At 46.2% G+C, this 17821-nt stretch overlaps 1 protein-coding gene across 1 annotated transcript in view; it reads right to left on the bottom strand.

Moving 5' to 3' along the window:
* prrc1 (proline-rich coiled-coil 1) overlaps nt 1-15463 on the bottom strand; it is a 40509-nt gene extending 25046 nt beyond the window's left edge. Inside the window, exons 1-4 of the mRNA XM_085992089.1 lie at nt 15339-15463; nt 10209-10321; nt 6707-7087; nt 5994-6139 (exon numbers count right to left, since the gene is read on the bottom strand). Of these exons, the coding sequence (XP_085848215.1) occupies nt 5994-6139; nt 6707-7087; nt 10209-10299 (618 nt within the window). The 5' untranslated portion in view covers nt 10300-10321; nt 15339-15463. The remainder of the gene's footprint in view (nt 1-5993; nt 6140-6706; nt 7088-10208; nt 10322-15338) is intronic.
* Between the last annotated feature and the right edge of the window lie 2358 nt (nt 15464-17821).

Below are 17821 nucleotides of genomic sequence, written 5' to 3'. Positions count from 1 at the left end.
ATTAACATCGAGAGGGAGGAGGTATTGGCGGTTTTAGCAGGCCTAAAAATGGATAAATCCCCAGGCCCGGACGAAATGTATCCCAGGCTGCTGTGTGAGGCAAAGGAAGAGATTGCGGGGGCTCTAACACATATATTCAGGACCTCTCTGACCACAGGGGATGTGCCAGAGGACTGGAGAACCGCTAATGTAGTACCATTATTCAAGAAGGGAAGTAGGGAAAAACCGGGGAACTACAGGCCAGTGAGCCTAACATCAGTGGTAGGAAAATTATTGGAAAAAATTCTGAGGGACAAAATTAGTCTCCACTTGGAGAGGCAAGGATTAATCAGGGATAGTCAACATGGCTTTGTCAAGGGAAGATCATGTCTGACTAATTTGATTGAATTTTTTGAGGGGGTGACTAGGTGTGTGGATGAGAGTAACGCAGTGGATGTGGTATGCATGGATTTCAGTAAGGCCTTCGATAAAGTCCCGCACAGGAGACTGGTCAAGAAGGTAAGAGCCCATGGAATCCAGGGTGCCTTGGCACATTGGATACAAAACTGGCTTAGTGGCAGAAGGCAGAGGGTGATGGTCGAAGGTTGTTTTTGTGACTGGAAGCCTGTGGCCAGTGGGGTGCCACAGGGATCGGTGCTGGGTCCCTTGCTGTTTGTGGTCTACATTAATGACTTGGATATGAATGTAAAAGGTATGATCAGTAAGTTCGCGGATGATACAAAAATTGGTAGGGTGGTAAATAGCGAGGAGGGTAGCCTCAGCCTGCAGGACGATATAGATGGGTTGGTCAGATGGGCGGAACAGTGGCAAATGGAATTTAACTCGGAAAAGTGTGAGGTGATGCACTTTGGGGGGACTAACAAGGCAAGGGAATACACAATGAATGGTAAGACTCTAGGCAAGACGGAGGGTCAGAGGGATCTGGGTGTGCAAGTACACAGATCCCTGAAGGCGGCGGAACAGGTGGATAAGGTGGTAAAAAAGGCATATGGGATACTTGCCTTCATTAGCCGAGGCATAGAATATAAGAGCAAGGAGGTTATGATGGAGCTGTATAAAACACTGGTTAGGCCACAGCTGGAATACTGTGTGCAGTTCTGGTCGCCACACTACAGGAAGGATGTGATCGCTTTGGAGAGGGTGCAGAGGAGATTCACCAGGATGTTACCAGGGCTGGAGCGCTTCAGCTATGAAGAGAGACTGGGCAGATTGGGTTTGTTTTCCTTGGAGCAGAGGAGGCTGAGGGGGGACATGATTGAGGTGTACAAAATTGTGAGGGGCATGGATAGGATGGATACTGAGGAGCTTTTTCCCTTAGTAGAAGGGTCAATAACTAGGGGGCATAGATTCAAGGTAAAGGGCGGGAGGTTTAGAGGGGATTTGAGAAAGAACTTTTTCACCCAGAGGGTGGTTGGAGTCTGGAACTCTCTGCCTGAAAGGGTTGTGGAGGCAGGAACTCTCACAACATTTCAGAAGCATTTGGATGAGCACTTGAAATGCCATAGCATACAAGGCTACGGACCAAATGCTGGAATATGGGATTAGATTAGACAGGGCTTGATGGCCGGCGCGGACACGATGGGCCGAAGGGCCTCTATCCGTGCTGTATAACTCTATGACCTCTCCTCACACGTCCCATTCTACCTCTCCTCACACGTCCCATTCTACCTCTCCTCACACGTCCCATTCTACCTCTCCTCACACGTCCCATTCTACCTCTCCTCACACGTCCCATTCTACCTCTCCTCACACGTCCCATTCTACCTCTCCTCACACGTCCCATTCTACCTCTACTCTGCTACTATCCTGCTCATTATTTACTGCATTGCCAAGTTTTGTATAATCCGCAAACTTCAAAATTGTGCTCCCTATACCCAGGTCCAGGTTATAACAAGTAAAGCAATGGTCCCAATACCAACCCCTAAGGTACCTTACTACATACTTCTCTCCAGTCAGAAAAACATCTGCCACCTATCCTGTAGCCAATCATGTACGCAAGTTACCACCGTTCCTTTAATAAGACGTGCTTCTATTTTCTGAATAAGTCCATTGTGTGGTACTTCATCAAATGCTTTTTGAAAGTCCATATATACATCTACTACACTACCTTAGGGGGGACTTTAATCTACATACAGACTGGGCAAACCAAATTTGCAGTAATAGTGTGGAGGGCGAATTTGTGGAATGTATGCACGTTAGTTTTCTAGATCAGTATGTTGAGGAACCAACTAGGGAGCAAGCTATTTTAGATCTAGTATTGGCAATGAGAAAGGATTAATTAATAACCTTGTAGTAAAGGGGCCTTTAGGGGAGAGTGACCATAATAGGATAGAATTTTATATTGAAGTTGAAAGTGACTTAGTTAAATCTGAAACTAGGGTCTTAAATCTAAACAAAGCAAACTACGTAGGTATGAGGGGCGAGTTGGCTAAGGTACATTGGGAAACTACATTAAAATGTATGACGGTAGAGAAGCACTAGCTAGCATTTAAAGAATGAACACATAATTTACAACAAATATACATTCCTTTCAGGCACAAAAAACACACTTTGCAACCACGTCTCCATTATGGCTATTAGATCAAACCTGTTCATTTCCATCTGCGTTATTAATTCATCTGTTTTGTTGCAAATGCTTCACGCATTCAGATATAGTGCTTTTAGCTTTTGTAGGATTCTCAAAATTCCCACATTGCCCAAGTTATTAATAAGGGACCCTGAAGGACAAGTTATTAATAAGGGAACCCTGAAGGAAATGGCTTTTGGACTTTATGGCAAAACTGCAAGGTTAAAGTGGGACCCAGCAGGCAGGATGTCAAGTTCAAAAAGCTTAAAACTTGACATGACTGGGCCTGTGGGGGGGGGGGGGTGGCGGGGGACAGCTTTGATTTGTTATTTCAAAACCAGACAACTGGAGGAGACAGAACACACATTCTTCCGTTTAAACAAATCAACTCAGGAAAACACTTAATCTTGCACAAACCTAAAGCCCATCAAAACTCTGCATAAATAATCGTTTACAGTTCGAACTAGCTACCAAGCCAGGAACACACCGATTAACCTTATGCATGACAAACACCCAAGACATTAAAGGCCATTTAGCACCGAGACAACCGCCCCAAAACCAGTTAAGGTGAATGGCTATAATCACCTTAACGAGCCCGCCAAAAATCGGACAAAGAACTAACCCTGATTTGGCGCGCAGATAACAAACTCAAAAATAGTATAACTGTAGGCCCACCGTAACCGAGAAGGCGACACCACCCTGCATCTTCATTCGGAAGCCAACAGGAAGGCTCACGGAACACCACGGCGGGGCAGGCTCGACCGAAGACAACAAGGCCGCAACCACAGCCCGACACGAGGACCGACCACGAGCACCGCGGTAACAAAAGGGCCGGGTAAACCATACCTTCAAATCATTACCACTACACAGGTAATAATCTAGACCACCGCGACCGAGCCGACACCGAAGACCGCCAACCGAACCCCAACCACAACAAAACTAGACAACCAGACCACCACAAGAACAAAACCCGAAGTTTTCCACTCTACAAGCTAAGGTACCCAACAAAGACTTTACTCTCCCTATTTCTAACTAAGAAAAGTGGGTACTTACCAGACAAATCCACAACCGCGTGTACAATTTAGTTAGATATTGGGGGTGGGACAAGGGTAGGGGGATTAATGTGATTTTTCCCTCGTTGTGCCGTGTGTTCCCCATTCCTAATTAAGTGTACTCTTGAGTGTCTGTAAATATTCCAGTAATCCAAGTGTAATTCTTCAATGTTATAATTTCATTGTGACTCTAGTAAAACGCAGTTTTTCTTGCACCAAACCAGTTGTCTACTCCAATTTTGTATCGCAGCCTGTACCCAAGTCCAGAGTCTAGAACCAAAGGGGTGTGAGAGCGATTCGAACCGCCCAAAACAGTCAGAGGCAAAGCTGACTCAAGACACCACCCCCTACACTTTGACTTATTTCTCTTTTTCCCTGATGTCACCTTAGTCACTGATGCCTTATTATCTTTGTTACTCTCACTGTCCCTTCCTGATCCACTCTGCTTATTTTTACCCAAAACTCTACTCTGCTCTAGAGCCTTGACATTTCTCTCGCTGCTTTTAAATTTACTCTTTCCTGAATCCTCCCGCCCCCTCTTCATTAGTTTAAAGCCCAGTCTACTGCCCTAGTTATTCGGTTCGCCGGGACACTGGTCCCAGCCCGGTTTAAGTGGAGCCTGCCCCAACAGAACAGCTCCCTCTTTCCCCAATACTGGTGCGAGTGCCCAATGAACCAAAACCCCTTCCTCCCACACCACTCTTTGAGCCACACATTTAAACCTCTAATCTGTTTGTCCCTGTGCCAATTTGCGCATGGGTCAGGTAACAATCCAGAGATTATTACCTTGGAGGTTCTGCTTATTAATTTGGATCCTAGCTCCTCAAACTCCCTCAGCAGAACCTCGTTCCTAGTTTTACCTATGTTGTTGGTTCCTACGTGGACCATGACAAATGGATCCTCCCCCTCCCACTCCAAGTTCTTCTCCAGCTGCGAGATATCTTTAACCCTGGCACCGGGCAGACAACACAACCTTTGGAACTCTCGGTCGTGGCTGCAGAGAACAGTATCTATCCCCCTGACTATACTGTCCCCTACCACAACTACATTCCCTTTCACTCCCCCCACTTGAAGGGCCTCCTACACCATGGTCAGCTTGCTCATCCACCCTGCAGGCGTTTCCCTCATCCACACAGGCAGCAAGAACCTCATACCTGTTGGACAAGGGCAAACGCTCCTCCAGCACTGCACCTGGGATCCCCTTACCTGCCTGAGTTGCAGTCATACCCTCCTGTCCCTGACCACTAACTAGACCTGTACCACTACCTAACCTAAGGGGTATGACTGCCTCCTGGATCAAAGTGTCCAGGTAACTCTCCCCACCCGATTCCCCGCAATGTCTGCACCTCAGACTCCAGCTCAAAAACTCTGAGCTGAAGTTCCTCAAGATGCAGGCACTTACTGCAAACGTGGATGTCCGGGATTACAATGTTCTCCACAAACTCCCACTGCTGTTGCAGACCATGGTAACCGGACCTCCAACTACTGCACTCTGGACTCTTGACTCCCACTGTAACTCACTAGGTGTCACTTCCAGGAAAGGAACCGCAATGACATTAACTACCCGACGGAAAAAGCCCCACAGCCATCTTTGTGCAGGGTGCCAGAGCCGCTTTTGCTGTCCAGAGCGCAAGTGCCACCATGTTTAGGCAGGGCGGGGGTTCTGCTGCTTTGATCATTGAGCAATGCCGCCATCTTTGTTTAGGCCATGGTGTCCTCATCTTAGTGCAGGCGGGAGTTCGGCTTTATGCAGCACGTAGGGCCAACATCTTTGTCTAGGGCAATGGTGCCGCCATTCTCTCATTGCCAGCTCACTGCGTGGCCTATGAATTTAAGTGCGCAGGACTTTGCAGATCGCTGCCTGGCTGTGCACCCACGCACCTTACAGGAAACATTGGTGATGAGTAATAATTACTGCCAAACAACCTCTCTGGCACTGAAAATTAAATTTTACAACTGTGGAGTCTCATTCCTTCAGAAGTTAATTGGTGCTGGAGATTTAATTTTTTTTTTTTTTTTTAAACTTTTTCTGTCCTCTTTTATCGCTCTTTATCCCATCTGTCTTTCTCAAACTTTATTTCACTTTCGGTACATGATTTAATTCCAATTTATACTTCCTGGTTTAGACTCCGTGTCTCAGTCAAGATGCTTCAATCTGATTGGTTGAAGCGCCTCACTGTTGCTTGTCCTGCTCACAGATTCCATAGATGCCCTGTTGAGGGCGCCACGCTGGATCAGATGCCAGATTAGAGCAAGTCTCTGCTCTAAAGCTGGCAAAAACTGTGTGCGCAGCTGTCAGCGAGGTGATCGGTGAGTGCCGCTCCTTCGCCGCTGACCCCAAATTCCAGGCCAAGAGTTACATCACTGAGGCCTACCTTAAAGAAGCCCCACAGTCCTCCTCCAGAGCCACTTTGATCGTAGTGCACAGGCATCCTGGGATCTTCAGTCTCCTCTGGGAAAGTAATGGAAGAGCCACCTCCAGCAGGAGCAGAGGCCCGAGTCATGGTGCTTGCTACAACTCCTGCCAAAAAATAAAGGAACCAAGTTTGTTGTGTCCATGTTTGGCATAAATTAAAAACAGTTTCTAACCAAATAAAAATTAGTATTTAAAAAAACAGCCAGACAGCCTGCTCCCTGATTGCTACCCAGTGATCCCTGCTGGAAGTATTTATACATAAATGTCATGCGAGTACAGGATCAGCTCAGTTTTAACGCTCAAATACTGAAAATACATTTAACAAAGCCTTTTTAAACCAAACTCTGTTCGTTAATGTTGTTACTCCAGATTAGCAAGACTATTTGTCAACAACTAGTTCTACTGGGGTGTAACTTTTTAAACTGGAGTCAAAGGGATTGGATAGCACCACAAAACACAGACCGGTCAAGCTTTTTTAGTGACATGGTACGGGGGGCGGGGGGGGGGGGGGAAATAAACGGCTGACTCAGATTTCTACTTTGCTGGTCAACAAGTGTTAAAAGATTTACGCTACAGAAAGCTGACAATATTAAACACTCTGGCACACAATTTTCAAGTTAAGAAAATGCAAACTAGTCTATAAACAGAGACGGAGCATTAAAATAAAACTACCACCTGTGGCGGATGAAGGAAAGGTTGGCATCAGTGGAGTTTGTGGGGTTCGCCCAGCGTGACCTCGGGTGATGTCATAATTTGCAGCCATGGAGAAACCAGTGATGGGTGGACCTGTGGGAGGTGCAGAAAAGACAGGACCAGCGGGAGAGCCCATAGGGGGTGCTGAAGGAGGAAAGCTTACAGGACTGCTGTAGGCTGGAGTACCAGAATGAGCAACAGCTGGATGAACGGGGGAGGCGACAGCAGGAGATCCAACAGCCAGGGGTGTAGAAGACATGGCAGGAGGCATGTGGGGTCTAGGAGGAGGAGTGGAAAAGATTGAGGGTGGTAAAGCAGAGATGGAAGTGGTGATGGGATTAGATAAAGGGCTGGGTAGAACTGCCGACAGATAAGCCAAGAGAGAAACAAAAAAAGTGAAAACTTTAAAAGCATATAAATCAATAACATTGCTCTCATTTCTAAGCTCCACAATAACAGTACATTATGTACACCTGGATGGCAGGCAAACTTATGGAAGCAATTTGAAAAATAAAACCCACTAAAATAGTAATCCTGTAAAGCTCACAAAGCGCTTCAATTAAGTTGGAGAACTGGTGCGCATAAAGAAAAATCGCATTTCCATTCAGTACAATGCAACTTCACATCCATAGAACCACCTGTGACACATCCCATTCTGAAGAATTAAGCACTTTGAAGACAAAGTTCTTACTTCGATATTTATTTTAGGCTTCTCTAAAGGAAAGTTACACAGATGTGCTGATATTAGTTAAAAGGAAAATTTAGGCTCACATCCCAGTTTAGATTTAAATATTTCTAAAAGATTCAACCCATTTTAAAGAGCTCCGTGGTGGAATACAATAATTTTGCTCGTTAAAAAGTACTGCTGATGAGGAAATGCACAATTTCATGTTTCTGCAAATTAATTAAATAATTTAAAAGGATTAAATAAAACATTTCACATTGCATCTCAATATTCAGATAAAAACACAAATAACTTCACCTGGAATTTTCAGAGGCACAGAAATTATAGCACAGAAGTCGGTTCATTGGCCCACTACATCTTTACCAACTCTTCCCCCCATGCCATGTACTGTATTCCATTTTCCTGCCCTTTTCCTTTTAGATATTCTCTTTTCAAATAATTTGCTTTTAAATGCTTTTGCAGTTTCTGCCTCCAAAGCAACTTGGGTAAAGCACTCCATATTCTCAAAGAAAAATATTCTAACTTCCTCAGTTTTATTAAATTGAGAATTACATACAATTTACAGCACAGAAACGGGCCATTCAGCCAAAGTGGTCTATGCCGGTGTTTATGCTCCACATGAGCCTCCTCCCACTCTACTTCATCTCACCCTATCAGCATATCCTTCTATTCCTTTCCCCCTCATGTGGTTATCTAGCTTCCCCTTAAATGCATCTGTGCTATTCACCTCAACTACTCCCTGTAGTTGCACGTTCCACATTCTCACCACTCTCTGGGTAAAGAAGTTTCTCCTGAATTCCCTATTGGATTTATAAGTGGTTATCTTTTATTTATGGCTCCTACTTTTAGGCATCCCCCACAATAAAAACATCTTCCGTACGCCGATGCCCTTCTTACTGATTTTCCAACAGAATCTTTCACAATTTACCCTCTCAAAACCTTTCATAATCTTGAAAACCTTCGAGATCCCCAACTTATACAGCAAATTACAGCTTGCAAATAAAAACATTTTCTCTTCTGAAGTCCTACATATCCAGATATATATAACTAGCTGAAGTGCCCGGCGGTGCCGAGGCTTTTTCGAGGGCATGTTGTTGTTGGGAGAGAGCGAGAGCGAGCGACTGGGGGGGGGGGGGGGGAAAGAGAGAGAGCGCGACTGGAGGGGTGGGGGGGCGGAGGGGGAGGGGAGGGGCGGGGGGGAGGGGAGGGGCGGGGGGGAGGGAGGGGCGGGGGGGGGAAGGGAGGGAGGGGCGGCGGGGGGGGGGAGGGAGGGGCGGGGGGAGGGAGGGAGGGGGGGAAGGAGGGGGGAGGGGGAGGGGAGGGGGGAGCAGGGGGCGGGGAGGGGGAGGGCGGAAGGAAGGGAGGGCTGGAGGCTGAGAGACGGCCACGGCCGGTTGCCGGGGTAACCCTGCCGTGCCGCCCCGCCCCGCACTCCCGAGAGCCCCGCTCTCAAAGCCCCAGCCGCCCCGCCCCGCACTCCCGAGAGCCCCGCTCTCCGAGCCCGCCCCGCACTCCCGAGAGCCCCGCTCTCCGAGCCCCGCCCCCCCGGCCGAGCCGGCTTGAAGTCCCTCTCAGGCCGAGATCCGCACTCGAGAGCCCCGCCCCCCCCGCCTGAGCCGAGCGGGGAACAGAGAGAGACGCCGCGTCTCACCTGCTCCTGCTGCGCGCGCACCCTGACCCTCGTGGCTGACGCCGTTGCCCCGGGTAACGTGACACCGGGGGGGGGGGGGGGTGAGGAGCGAGGAGCTTAGCAGCAGCCCAATTACCTAGCTCGGGCCTGGCTGGGCAAGAAAGGCCCAGGCTTTCAGGCCTAAGAAAAAAACGGGGAAAGGTAGGAAAAAGAATCTTCAGGTTAGGTAAAATATTTACAAATGAGTGATTTATTTTAAAACAATTTAATAAATTCAATTTTATTTTGCTGGAAATGTATATTTGAAAAGAAAGACGCAGAAAGCAGGAAAAAGAATGGAAGCAAGATGGCGGCTACTCACCTCGGTTCAGAACGATAAGGCCCGCCCACACACGCACCGATTGGTCGACCGTCAGGTGACCAAAGCGTATGATTGGTCAATCGTCCCGTCACTCGACCGTAGGAGGGCCCGGCCGCACGCGGCAGCAAGCCGCCGTACGATTGGTCGACCTCGAGGTCACTCTGTCGCTAATGAGCGGATAATGAGATGCTAATGAGCGGAATGTTGAAGGTTTTTCGGATACCGCGGGCGCGATTTTAGCCCGGCCGAAACGTAAATACGCTTAAGACCGTTTTGGAAAGGTAAGCTTTCTTTCGACGTAATGCACGCGTAGGTACGCCCTGTAACTTTCGAGCGCATAGCCCGACAGACGCACACGCGATGACAGACAGAAGGACAGACAGAAGGACAGACAGAAGGACAGACAGAAGGACAGACAGAAGGACAGACAGAAGGACAGACAGAAGGACAGACAGAAGGACAGACAGAAGGACAGACAGAAGGACAGAAGCATCGCTTTATATATATATATAGAAGATAGAAGATAAAATATATATATAATATATATTATATATATATATTAGTCAGTTATACAAAAGTCCCCATAATCCAATTAAATACGATAGCATTGACCTATTTTTCCAAAATAGTAATGAGAATCTTTAATGTACAGGAAAAGCTGCAAAATATATTTTCCTGAAAGTATAGGTTTCCTTCTTGGTAGTTTATTTTATTAGTACTAGTTTACTCACTGTCAAACGCACTGTATCTATGATCAGAGATTCTACGTCTGAAAAGTCCAATTTGAAACTTTAAATAGCAGTACCTGTGGAGACCGAGTGGCTGCTTGCAGGCACGGAGGTGCTAGGTGGTGGGGTACTGGGGGGAGTTGTCTCAATCCCACTTTCCTCCATCATTTTTTTCTTCAATCACAATTTACTGCAAATAAACGAAAAAAAACAGATGTAGTCTACCCGCTAGAAAGAAAGAATGAATTTATTTTTCTCTCAAAGAAAGACTTGCATTTATATAGCGCCTTTCACGACCTCAGGACGTCCCAAAGTGCTTTACAGCCAATTAAGTGCTTTTTGAAGTATAGTCACTGTTGTAATGTGGGAAATGCAGCAGCTAATCTGCAACAGCAAGATCCCACAAACAGCAATGTGATAATGACCACAATCGTTTTTAAGGTGTTGTTTGAGGGATAAATATTGACCAGGACACCAGGGGGAACTCCCCCGCTCTTCTTCGAAATAATGCCATGAGAGCGCAGATGGGGCCTCAGTTTAACGTATCATTCAAAAGACGGCAGCTCCAACAGTGCAACACTCCCTCAGTACTGCACTGGAGTGTCAGCCTAGATTTTTGTGCTCAAGTCTCTGGAGTGGGACTTGAACCCACAACCTTCTGACTTAGAGTGCAACCCACTGAGCCACAGCTGACACCTAGCATAAAAGGCTGAAGTTATACTATAGTTACATTTCTCAACTTCAAATCACATTGCATGGATAGAAGCATCAGTATTTGCACTGGTTGGCAAAGCGATTTGCTGCGTTTATCCAACAATAAGGGAGTCATAATGAGAACAAGACCTGCCAGTCCATGGAATTCAAACAGTTGAACCCAGGACATTACCAGCACAAAAATATCTCAGCAAATATTAGGCAGCACAGCCTGCAGGCTGAGGCACTAGGCCTTCATTAGATCAAAATCATGAAGGTTTTGATAGAGTAAATAAGGAGAAACTGTTTCCAGTGGCAGGAGGGTCAGCAATCAGAGGGCACGTGGGAAATGTTGGTGTTCAGGGGGACCTGGGTGTCCTTGGACACGAATCACTGAAAGTTAACATGTAGGTACAGCAGGCAATTAGGAAAGCAAATGGTATGTTGGCCTTTATTACAAGAGGATTTGAGTATAAGAGTAAAGGCGTCTTACTGCAATTATATAGGACCCTGGTGAGACCACACCTGGAGTACTGTGTACAGTTTTGGTCTCCTTACCTAAGGAAGGATATACTTGCCACAGAGGGAGTGCAATGAAGGTTCACCAGACTGATTCCTGGGATGAGGGGATTGTCCTATGAGGAGAGATTGAGTAGACTAGGCCTATATTCTCTAGAGTTTAGAAGAACGAGAGGGGATCTCATTAAAACATGCAAAATTCTTGCAGGACTTGACAGCGTAGATGCAGGGAGGATGTTTCCCCTGGTTGGGGAGTCTAGAACCAGGGGTCACAGTATCAGAATAAGGGGTTGGCCATTTAGGACTGAGATGAGGAGAAATGTCTTCACTCAGAGGGTGGTGAATCTTTGGAATTCTCTACCCCAGAGGGCTGTGGAGGCTCAGTCGTTGAGTATATTCAAGACAGAGATCGATAGATTTTTGAATATTAAGGGAATCAAGGAATATGGGGATAGTGCAAGAAAGTGGAGATGAGGTAGAAGATCAGTTATGATCTTATTGAATGGTGGAGCAGGCTCAAAGGGCCAAATGGCCTACTCCTGCTCCTATTTCTTATGTTCTTATGACACAGATTTAAGGTAATTGGGAAAAGAACCAGAGGGGAGATGAGAACTTTTTTTTACACAACGAGTTACGATGATCTGGAATTCACTGAGGAGAAACTGTTTCCACTGGCAGAAGGGTCGGTAACCAGAGGAGAAAGGTTTAAGGTGATTGGCAAAAGAACCAGAGGTGACATGAGGAGAATTTTTTTTTTTTAATGCAGCGAGTTGTTGTGATCTGGAACGCACTGTTTGAAAGGACGGTGGAAGCAGATTCAATAGTAACTTTCAAAAGGGAATTGGTTAAATACTTGAAAAGGAAAAAATTGCAGAGCTATGGGGAAAGAGCAGGGGAGTGGGACTAATTGAACAGTTCTTTCAAAGAGCCAGCACAGGCATAATGCCCGATGCCCATCGTCCACATGTCCGATACTAGACTCCCAAAACAAGCGCTCTACTCAGAGCTCCGACACAGCAAGAGAGCAGAGGAAACGCTTCAAGGACACCCTCAAAGCCTCCTTGAAAAAGTACAACATCCCCACCGACACCTGGGAATCCCTGGCCCAAGACCGCACAAAGTGGAGGAGACGCATCCGGGAAGGCGCCGAATACCTCGAGTCTCTTCGCCGGGAGCAAGCGGAAGCCGAGCGCAAACAGCGGAAGGAGCGCACGTCAATCCAAGCACCCCACCCACCCACCCCTTCAACCACCGTCTGCCCCACCTGTGACAGAGACTGTAGGTCCCGCATTGGACTCATCAGTCACCTGACAACTCATTTTTAATGTGGAAGCAAGTCATCCTCGGTTCCGAGGGACTGCCTAAGAAGAAGAATGGGCCGAAAGGCCTCTTTCTGTGCTGTAAGGCTCTATGAATTCTCAAAACAAGGGTCCTGCTAGACACAAGTCTTTTCTGTGCTGAATTTTCCATACAAGTCGTGATACTCCACTTAGTCGCCAGCTTATTCAGTGCTCACACCTGGTGATATCCTGTATCAAGAGCAATTTAAAAGGACCCTTATTTGTACATAACTACCCGAATGTCAAAAACAATTGTAAGCTCATCAAATTTAAAAAACATGAATCAAGGACAGAGAAGATGATGGAGTTTAAGATTTGCAGAAGGATTTAGATCAGTATTGCAATTTGGACAAATTAAATTCATTGCTAGAATGTACTTTCACTGAATACTGGGTCTACCCCAGTAACTTTGACAGCTCGACTCCTACAACACGGAATGTGTAGAAACCGAACTTCACTGATGTCCCAGCAAGTCGATCTGATCAGTGCGGCCTGCCAAATATTTACTCAGTGTTTCCACTCATAACCCATTATAACTTGTGCTTTGATTTCAGCTGCTAAAACTACATCTGTTTGCAGTCAAGTGCATGATGTAAACTATATAAAACATGTCGGAGGTCCTGGTACGAGTCAAAAACCTAATTTCTTCAGCTGGAGTTGATCCGTTGCAGGGCATGCTGCCCCCTACCCTGAAGGTGGCGAGAAGCAGAGGGGTATACTTTCACAGGTGCCCAGAAGTAATTGCCCAAATGACCATTCTTCATGAACAACACAGAAAATGAACGTTGATGAACTATTCAACAGGTGAGGGGTGGGGGAAGAGGAGAAATCAGGTGGAGCCTCAAACTACTCTCGTGAAACATCTGCATGCGTCCACTTTCCCAGAAGGGTGTGAACTGTTAGGAACATAAGCTGATTTCCCATTCCTAAAAAAGGAAACCAAGCCTGCCACCATTAATCAGTTAACTCAAGGCAGACCAGAGATCAGATATGGGACCCGCTTGCCCATTATGCTTCTCACCACATCATGCACATGCACAAAAACTTGAATACAAGGGCTGTTCAGTTGACTGAGGACCACCAGCACACTGTAGCTACAGTACGCACCAGCTACAAGACGTACTATAGCAACTTTCTAAACAAACATGGCGACCAGGAGCAGCAAGATCCCAGGAATGACACCATCTCCAAGTCACACACCATCCTGACTTGGACGTATACTGCTGTTACTTCACTGTCCCTAGGTTAAACAGCAATGAACCCTGTAATTATTTTTGGGGCCACGCAGGCCATTCAAAATACCATACATGTGATTTTTGCATTGAAAACCCGGCAAAGCGGTTGTGCGGGATTCCTGGAGCATTTAAAGGGAGCATTATTAAATGGTGCAATTCCTTACCTAGCACCATCAGCAGCTAGCAGTGGTACAGCACCACTTTCTCAGGATAACAAGGAATGGGCAATAAATGCAGCCTTGCCAATGTTGCCCACAAAATCTCAAGCACATCTGCACTGCTCTACATGACCAGCCACGTCTCAATGATTAGGGAGGGAGGTAGACATCTAATCCCTCTGTCTGTCTTAAAACCAATGATATTTAATGGATCTCTGAACAGTGACTCATGTGGTCACAAAAGTATTGAGATTTAAACAAGCGCATCAGGCAGACAGAAAGAGTTAGGTAGATAGAAAGACTTGCATTTATATAGTGCCTTTCACAAACTCAGGATGTCCAAAAGTGCTTTACAACCAATGAAGTAGTTTTGAACTGTAGTCACTGTTGTAATGTAGGGAAATGTGGCAGCCAATTAGCACACAGCAAGATCCCACAAACATAATTGTGATAATGACCAGATTATGTTCTTTAGTGATGTTGGTTGAAGGATAAATATTAACCAGGACACCATAGAATCATAGAAATTCACAGCACAGGAGGCCATTCGGCCCATCTTGTCCATGTCGGCCGACAAAGAACTATCCACCCTAATCCCACTTTCCAGCACTTGGTCCATAGCCTTGTAGGTTACGGCACTTCAAGTGTATATCCAAGTACTTTTAAAATGTGATGAGGGCTTCTGCCTCTACCACCTTTTCAGGCAGTGAGTTCCAGACCCTCACCACCTCTGGGTGAAAAAAATTCTCAAGTCTCCCCCTAAACCAGGGAGAACTGCCCTGCTCTAATTCAAAATAGCGGCCGTGGGATCTCATACGACAACCTGAGAGAGCAGACAGCGCTCGGTTTAACGTCGCTTTCGAAAAACGTCACCTCTGACAGTGCAGCACTGCACTGGGAGTGTCAGCCTGGATTTTGTGCTCAGGTCCCTGGAGTGGAACTTAACCCAGAACCTTCTGACTCAGAGGCCAGATAGTGAGAGTGATGTGGATGGAGTGAGGTCCTTGGCGCAGTGAGCGGAATCAGATCCGCTGCAGGCCGGAGCCAGTTTGCTGTCGGGGCTCAGCCTCCAGGCACCCGGACTCCTGGGCCCCGCGGCCAACGCGACGTCTGGAGCAGCGGGGGAGCGAGACCCGGCCGGCTCCTGATGCCTCCAACCACCCAGGGACCCCGACATATCCTCCAGGACCACCCGCAATAGAGTCGGGGGGACTCAGGCTTCCGCCCCGGCCTCAGTTAATAGAACAAGCCAACTCTCTCACCTCCTCGCCTCTGCCGCTCGGCCCGGGACTGCACAAGATGGCCGCGTCACCACAGCAACGTAGGCAGGCGACACGTCGGAAACGTCACCACCCTTGCGTCAACACGTCAAGAGCGCCGGCCGCCACGTCAACAACAGTTGCATCAACGCAATATTTTCACCACCTGCCGCGTCGCTGTGAAAGGTTTTAAAGTGGGCACGTTCTCACTCACCCAGAGACCCCCCCACTCTCACTCACCCAGAGACCCCCCACTCTCACTCACCCAGAGACCCCCCACTCTCACTCACCCAGAGACTCCCCACTCTCACCCAGAGACCCCCCATTCTCACTCACCCAGAGACTGGTGTGGGAGAAATGGGTTTTGCTTCCTGGGACACTGGCACCAGTACTGGGGCAGGAGGGAGCTGTTCCGTTGGGACGGGCTTCACTTGGCCAGTGCTGGGACTAGAGTCCTGGTGGATCATATAACTAGGGCTGTAGAGAGGGCTTTAAACTAACTAGTGGGGGGGAGGTTCCTAGAGAGCAAATAGTAAAAATGACAACAGAGAAGGCCATAGACTTAGGTAGCAGTGGGGAAATTAAAAACCAGAGTGTGTCAGGAAGGGGCAGAACGTGTGGAATAAAAGATAAAGTAATAAAAAGGGCAAAAGCAGGAACTAAGTGTCACAAAACATATTTGAAAGTTCTCTATCTGAATGCACGTAGCATTCGTAACAAAATAGACGAATTAATGGCACAAATAACTACATATGGGTATGATCTTGTGGCCATTACAGAAACATGGCTGCAAGGTGACAATGCCTGGGAATTAAACATACCAGGTTATTTAACGATCAGGAAGGACAGGCAGAAAGGAAGGGGAGGTGGGGTGGCTATGTTAATAAAGGAAGGAATCACTGTAATACAGAGAAATGATATTGGGTCAAAAGATCTGGATAATGAAACAGTTTGGGTGGAGATAAGGACTAATAAGGGGAAAAAAACATTAGTGGGCGTAGTCTATAGGCCTCCGAACAGTTGCAACTCGGTTGGACGGAGTATCAATCAGGAAATAGTTGAGGCTTGTAATAAGGGAACATCTATAATTATGGGGGATTTTAACTATCATATTAATTGGACAAATCAAATTGGGCAGGGCTGCCTTGAGGATGAGTTCATTGAGTGTATTAGGGATGGGTTTCTTGAGCAGTATGTAACTGAACCGACCAGAGGGCAAGCAACCTTAGATCTGGTCCTGTGTAACGAGACAGGATTAATTAAAAATGTCCTAGTAAAGGATCCCCTTGGAATGAGTGACCATAACATGGTTGAATTCCATATTCAATTAGAGGGTGAGAAGGTTGGATCTCAAACAAGCGTGCTAAGCTTGAATAAAGGAGACTATGAAGGTATGAGAGCGGAATTGAGTAGAGTGGATTGGGAAAATAGTAGTTATTTGTGCCATTAATTCGTCTATTTTGTTACGAATGCTACGTGCATTCAGATAGAGAACTTTCAAATATGTTTTGTGACACTTAGTTCCTGCTTTTGCCCTTTTTATTACTTTATCTTTTACTCCATACCTTCTGCCCCTTCCTGACACACTGATTGTCCCTACATGATCAGTGGTGTACATTTAAGGAGTTATTTTACAACTTCCAAAAAATATATATTCCACTGAAAAGAAAAGGGTATAAAAGAAAAGATAGCCATCCGTGGCTAAGTAAAGAAATTAAGGATAGTATTCGACTAAAAACAAGGGCATATAAGGTAGCCAAATCTAGTGGGAGGATAGAGGATTGGGAAAACTTTAAAAGACAGCAAAAAATAACAAAAAGATTGATTAAGAAAGGGAAGATAGATTATGAAAGTAAATTAGCAAAAAATATAAAAACAGATAGTAAGAGTTTTTATAGTTATATAAAAAGAAAAAGGGTGGCTAAAGTAAATGTTGGTCCCTTAGAGGATGAGACCGGGAAATTAATGGTGGGAAATATGGAGATGGCAAAAACACTGAATGAATATTTTGCATCAGTCTTTACAGTAGAAGACACTACGAATATCCCAACACTGGACAAACAGGGGGCTATAGGGGGGGAGGAGCTAAACAGAATCAAAATCACTAAGGAAGTGGTACTCGGTAAAATAATGGGACTCAAGGCAGATAAATCACCTGGACCTGATGGCTTACATCCTAGGGTCTTGAGGGAGGTGGCGGTAGGGATTGTGGATGCATTGGTAATAATTTTCCAAAACTCCCTGGACTCAGCAAAGGTCCCGGCAGACTGGAAAAGTGCTAATGTAACACCCTTATTTAAAAAGGGCAGTAGACAGAAGGCTGGAAACTATAGACCGGTTAGCCTAACATCTGTGGTAGGTAAAATGTTGGAGTCCATTATTAAGGAGACAGTAACAGGACATTTGGATAATCATAATTTAATAGGACAAAGTCAGCATGGTTTTATGAAGGGGAAGTCATGTTTGACAAATTTGCTGGAGTTCTT

The sequence above is a fragment of the Somniosus microcephalus genome, chromosome 1 (assembly GCF_052327205.1).
Source record: "Somniosus microcephalus isolate GS21.2 chromosome 1, FLI_Smic_1.0, whole genome shotgun sequence".
Classification (NCBI taxonomy): Eukaryota; Metazoa; Chordata; class Chondrichthyes; order Squaliformes; family Somniosidae; genus Somniosus; species Somniosus microcephalus.
The sequence above is the reverse complement of the archived record's forward strand: the minus strand, read 5'-3'. Positions and strand labels throughout refer to the sequence as shown.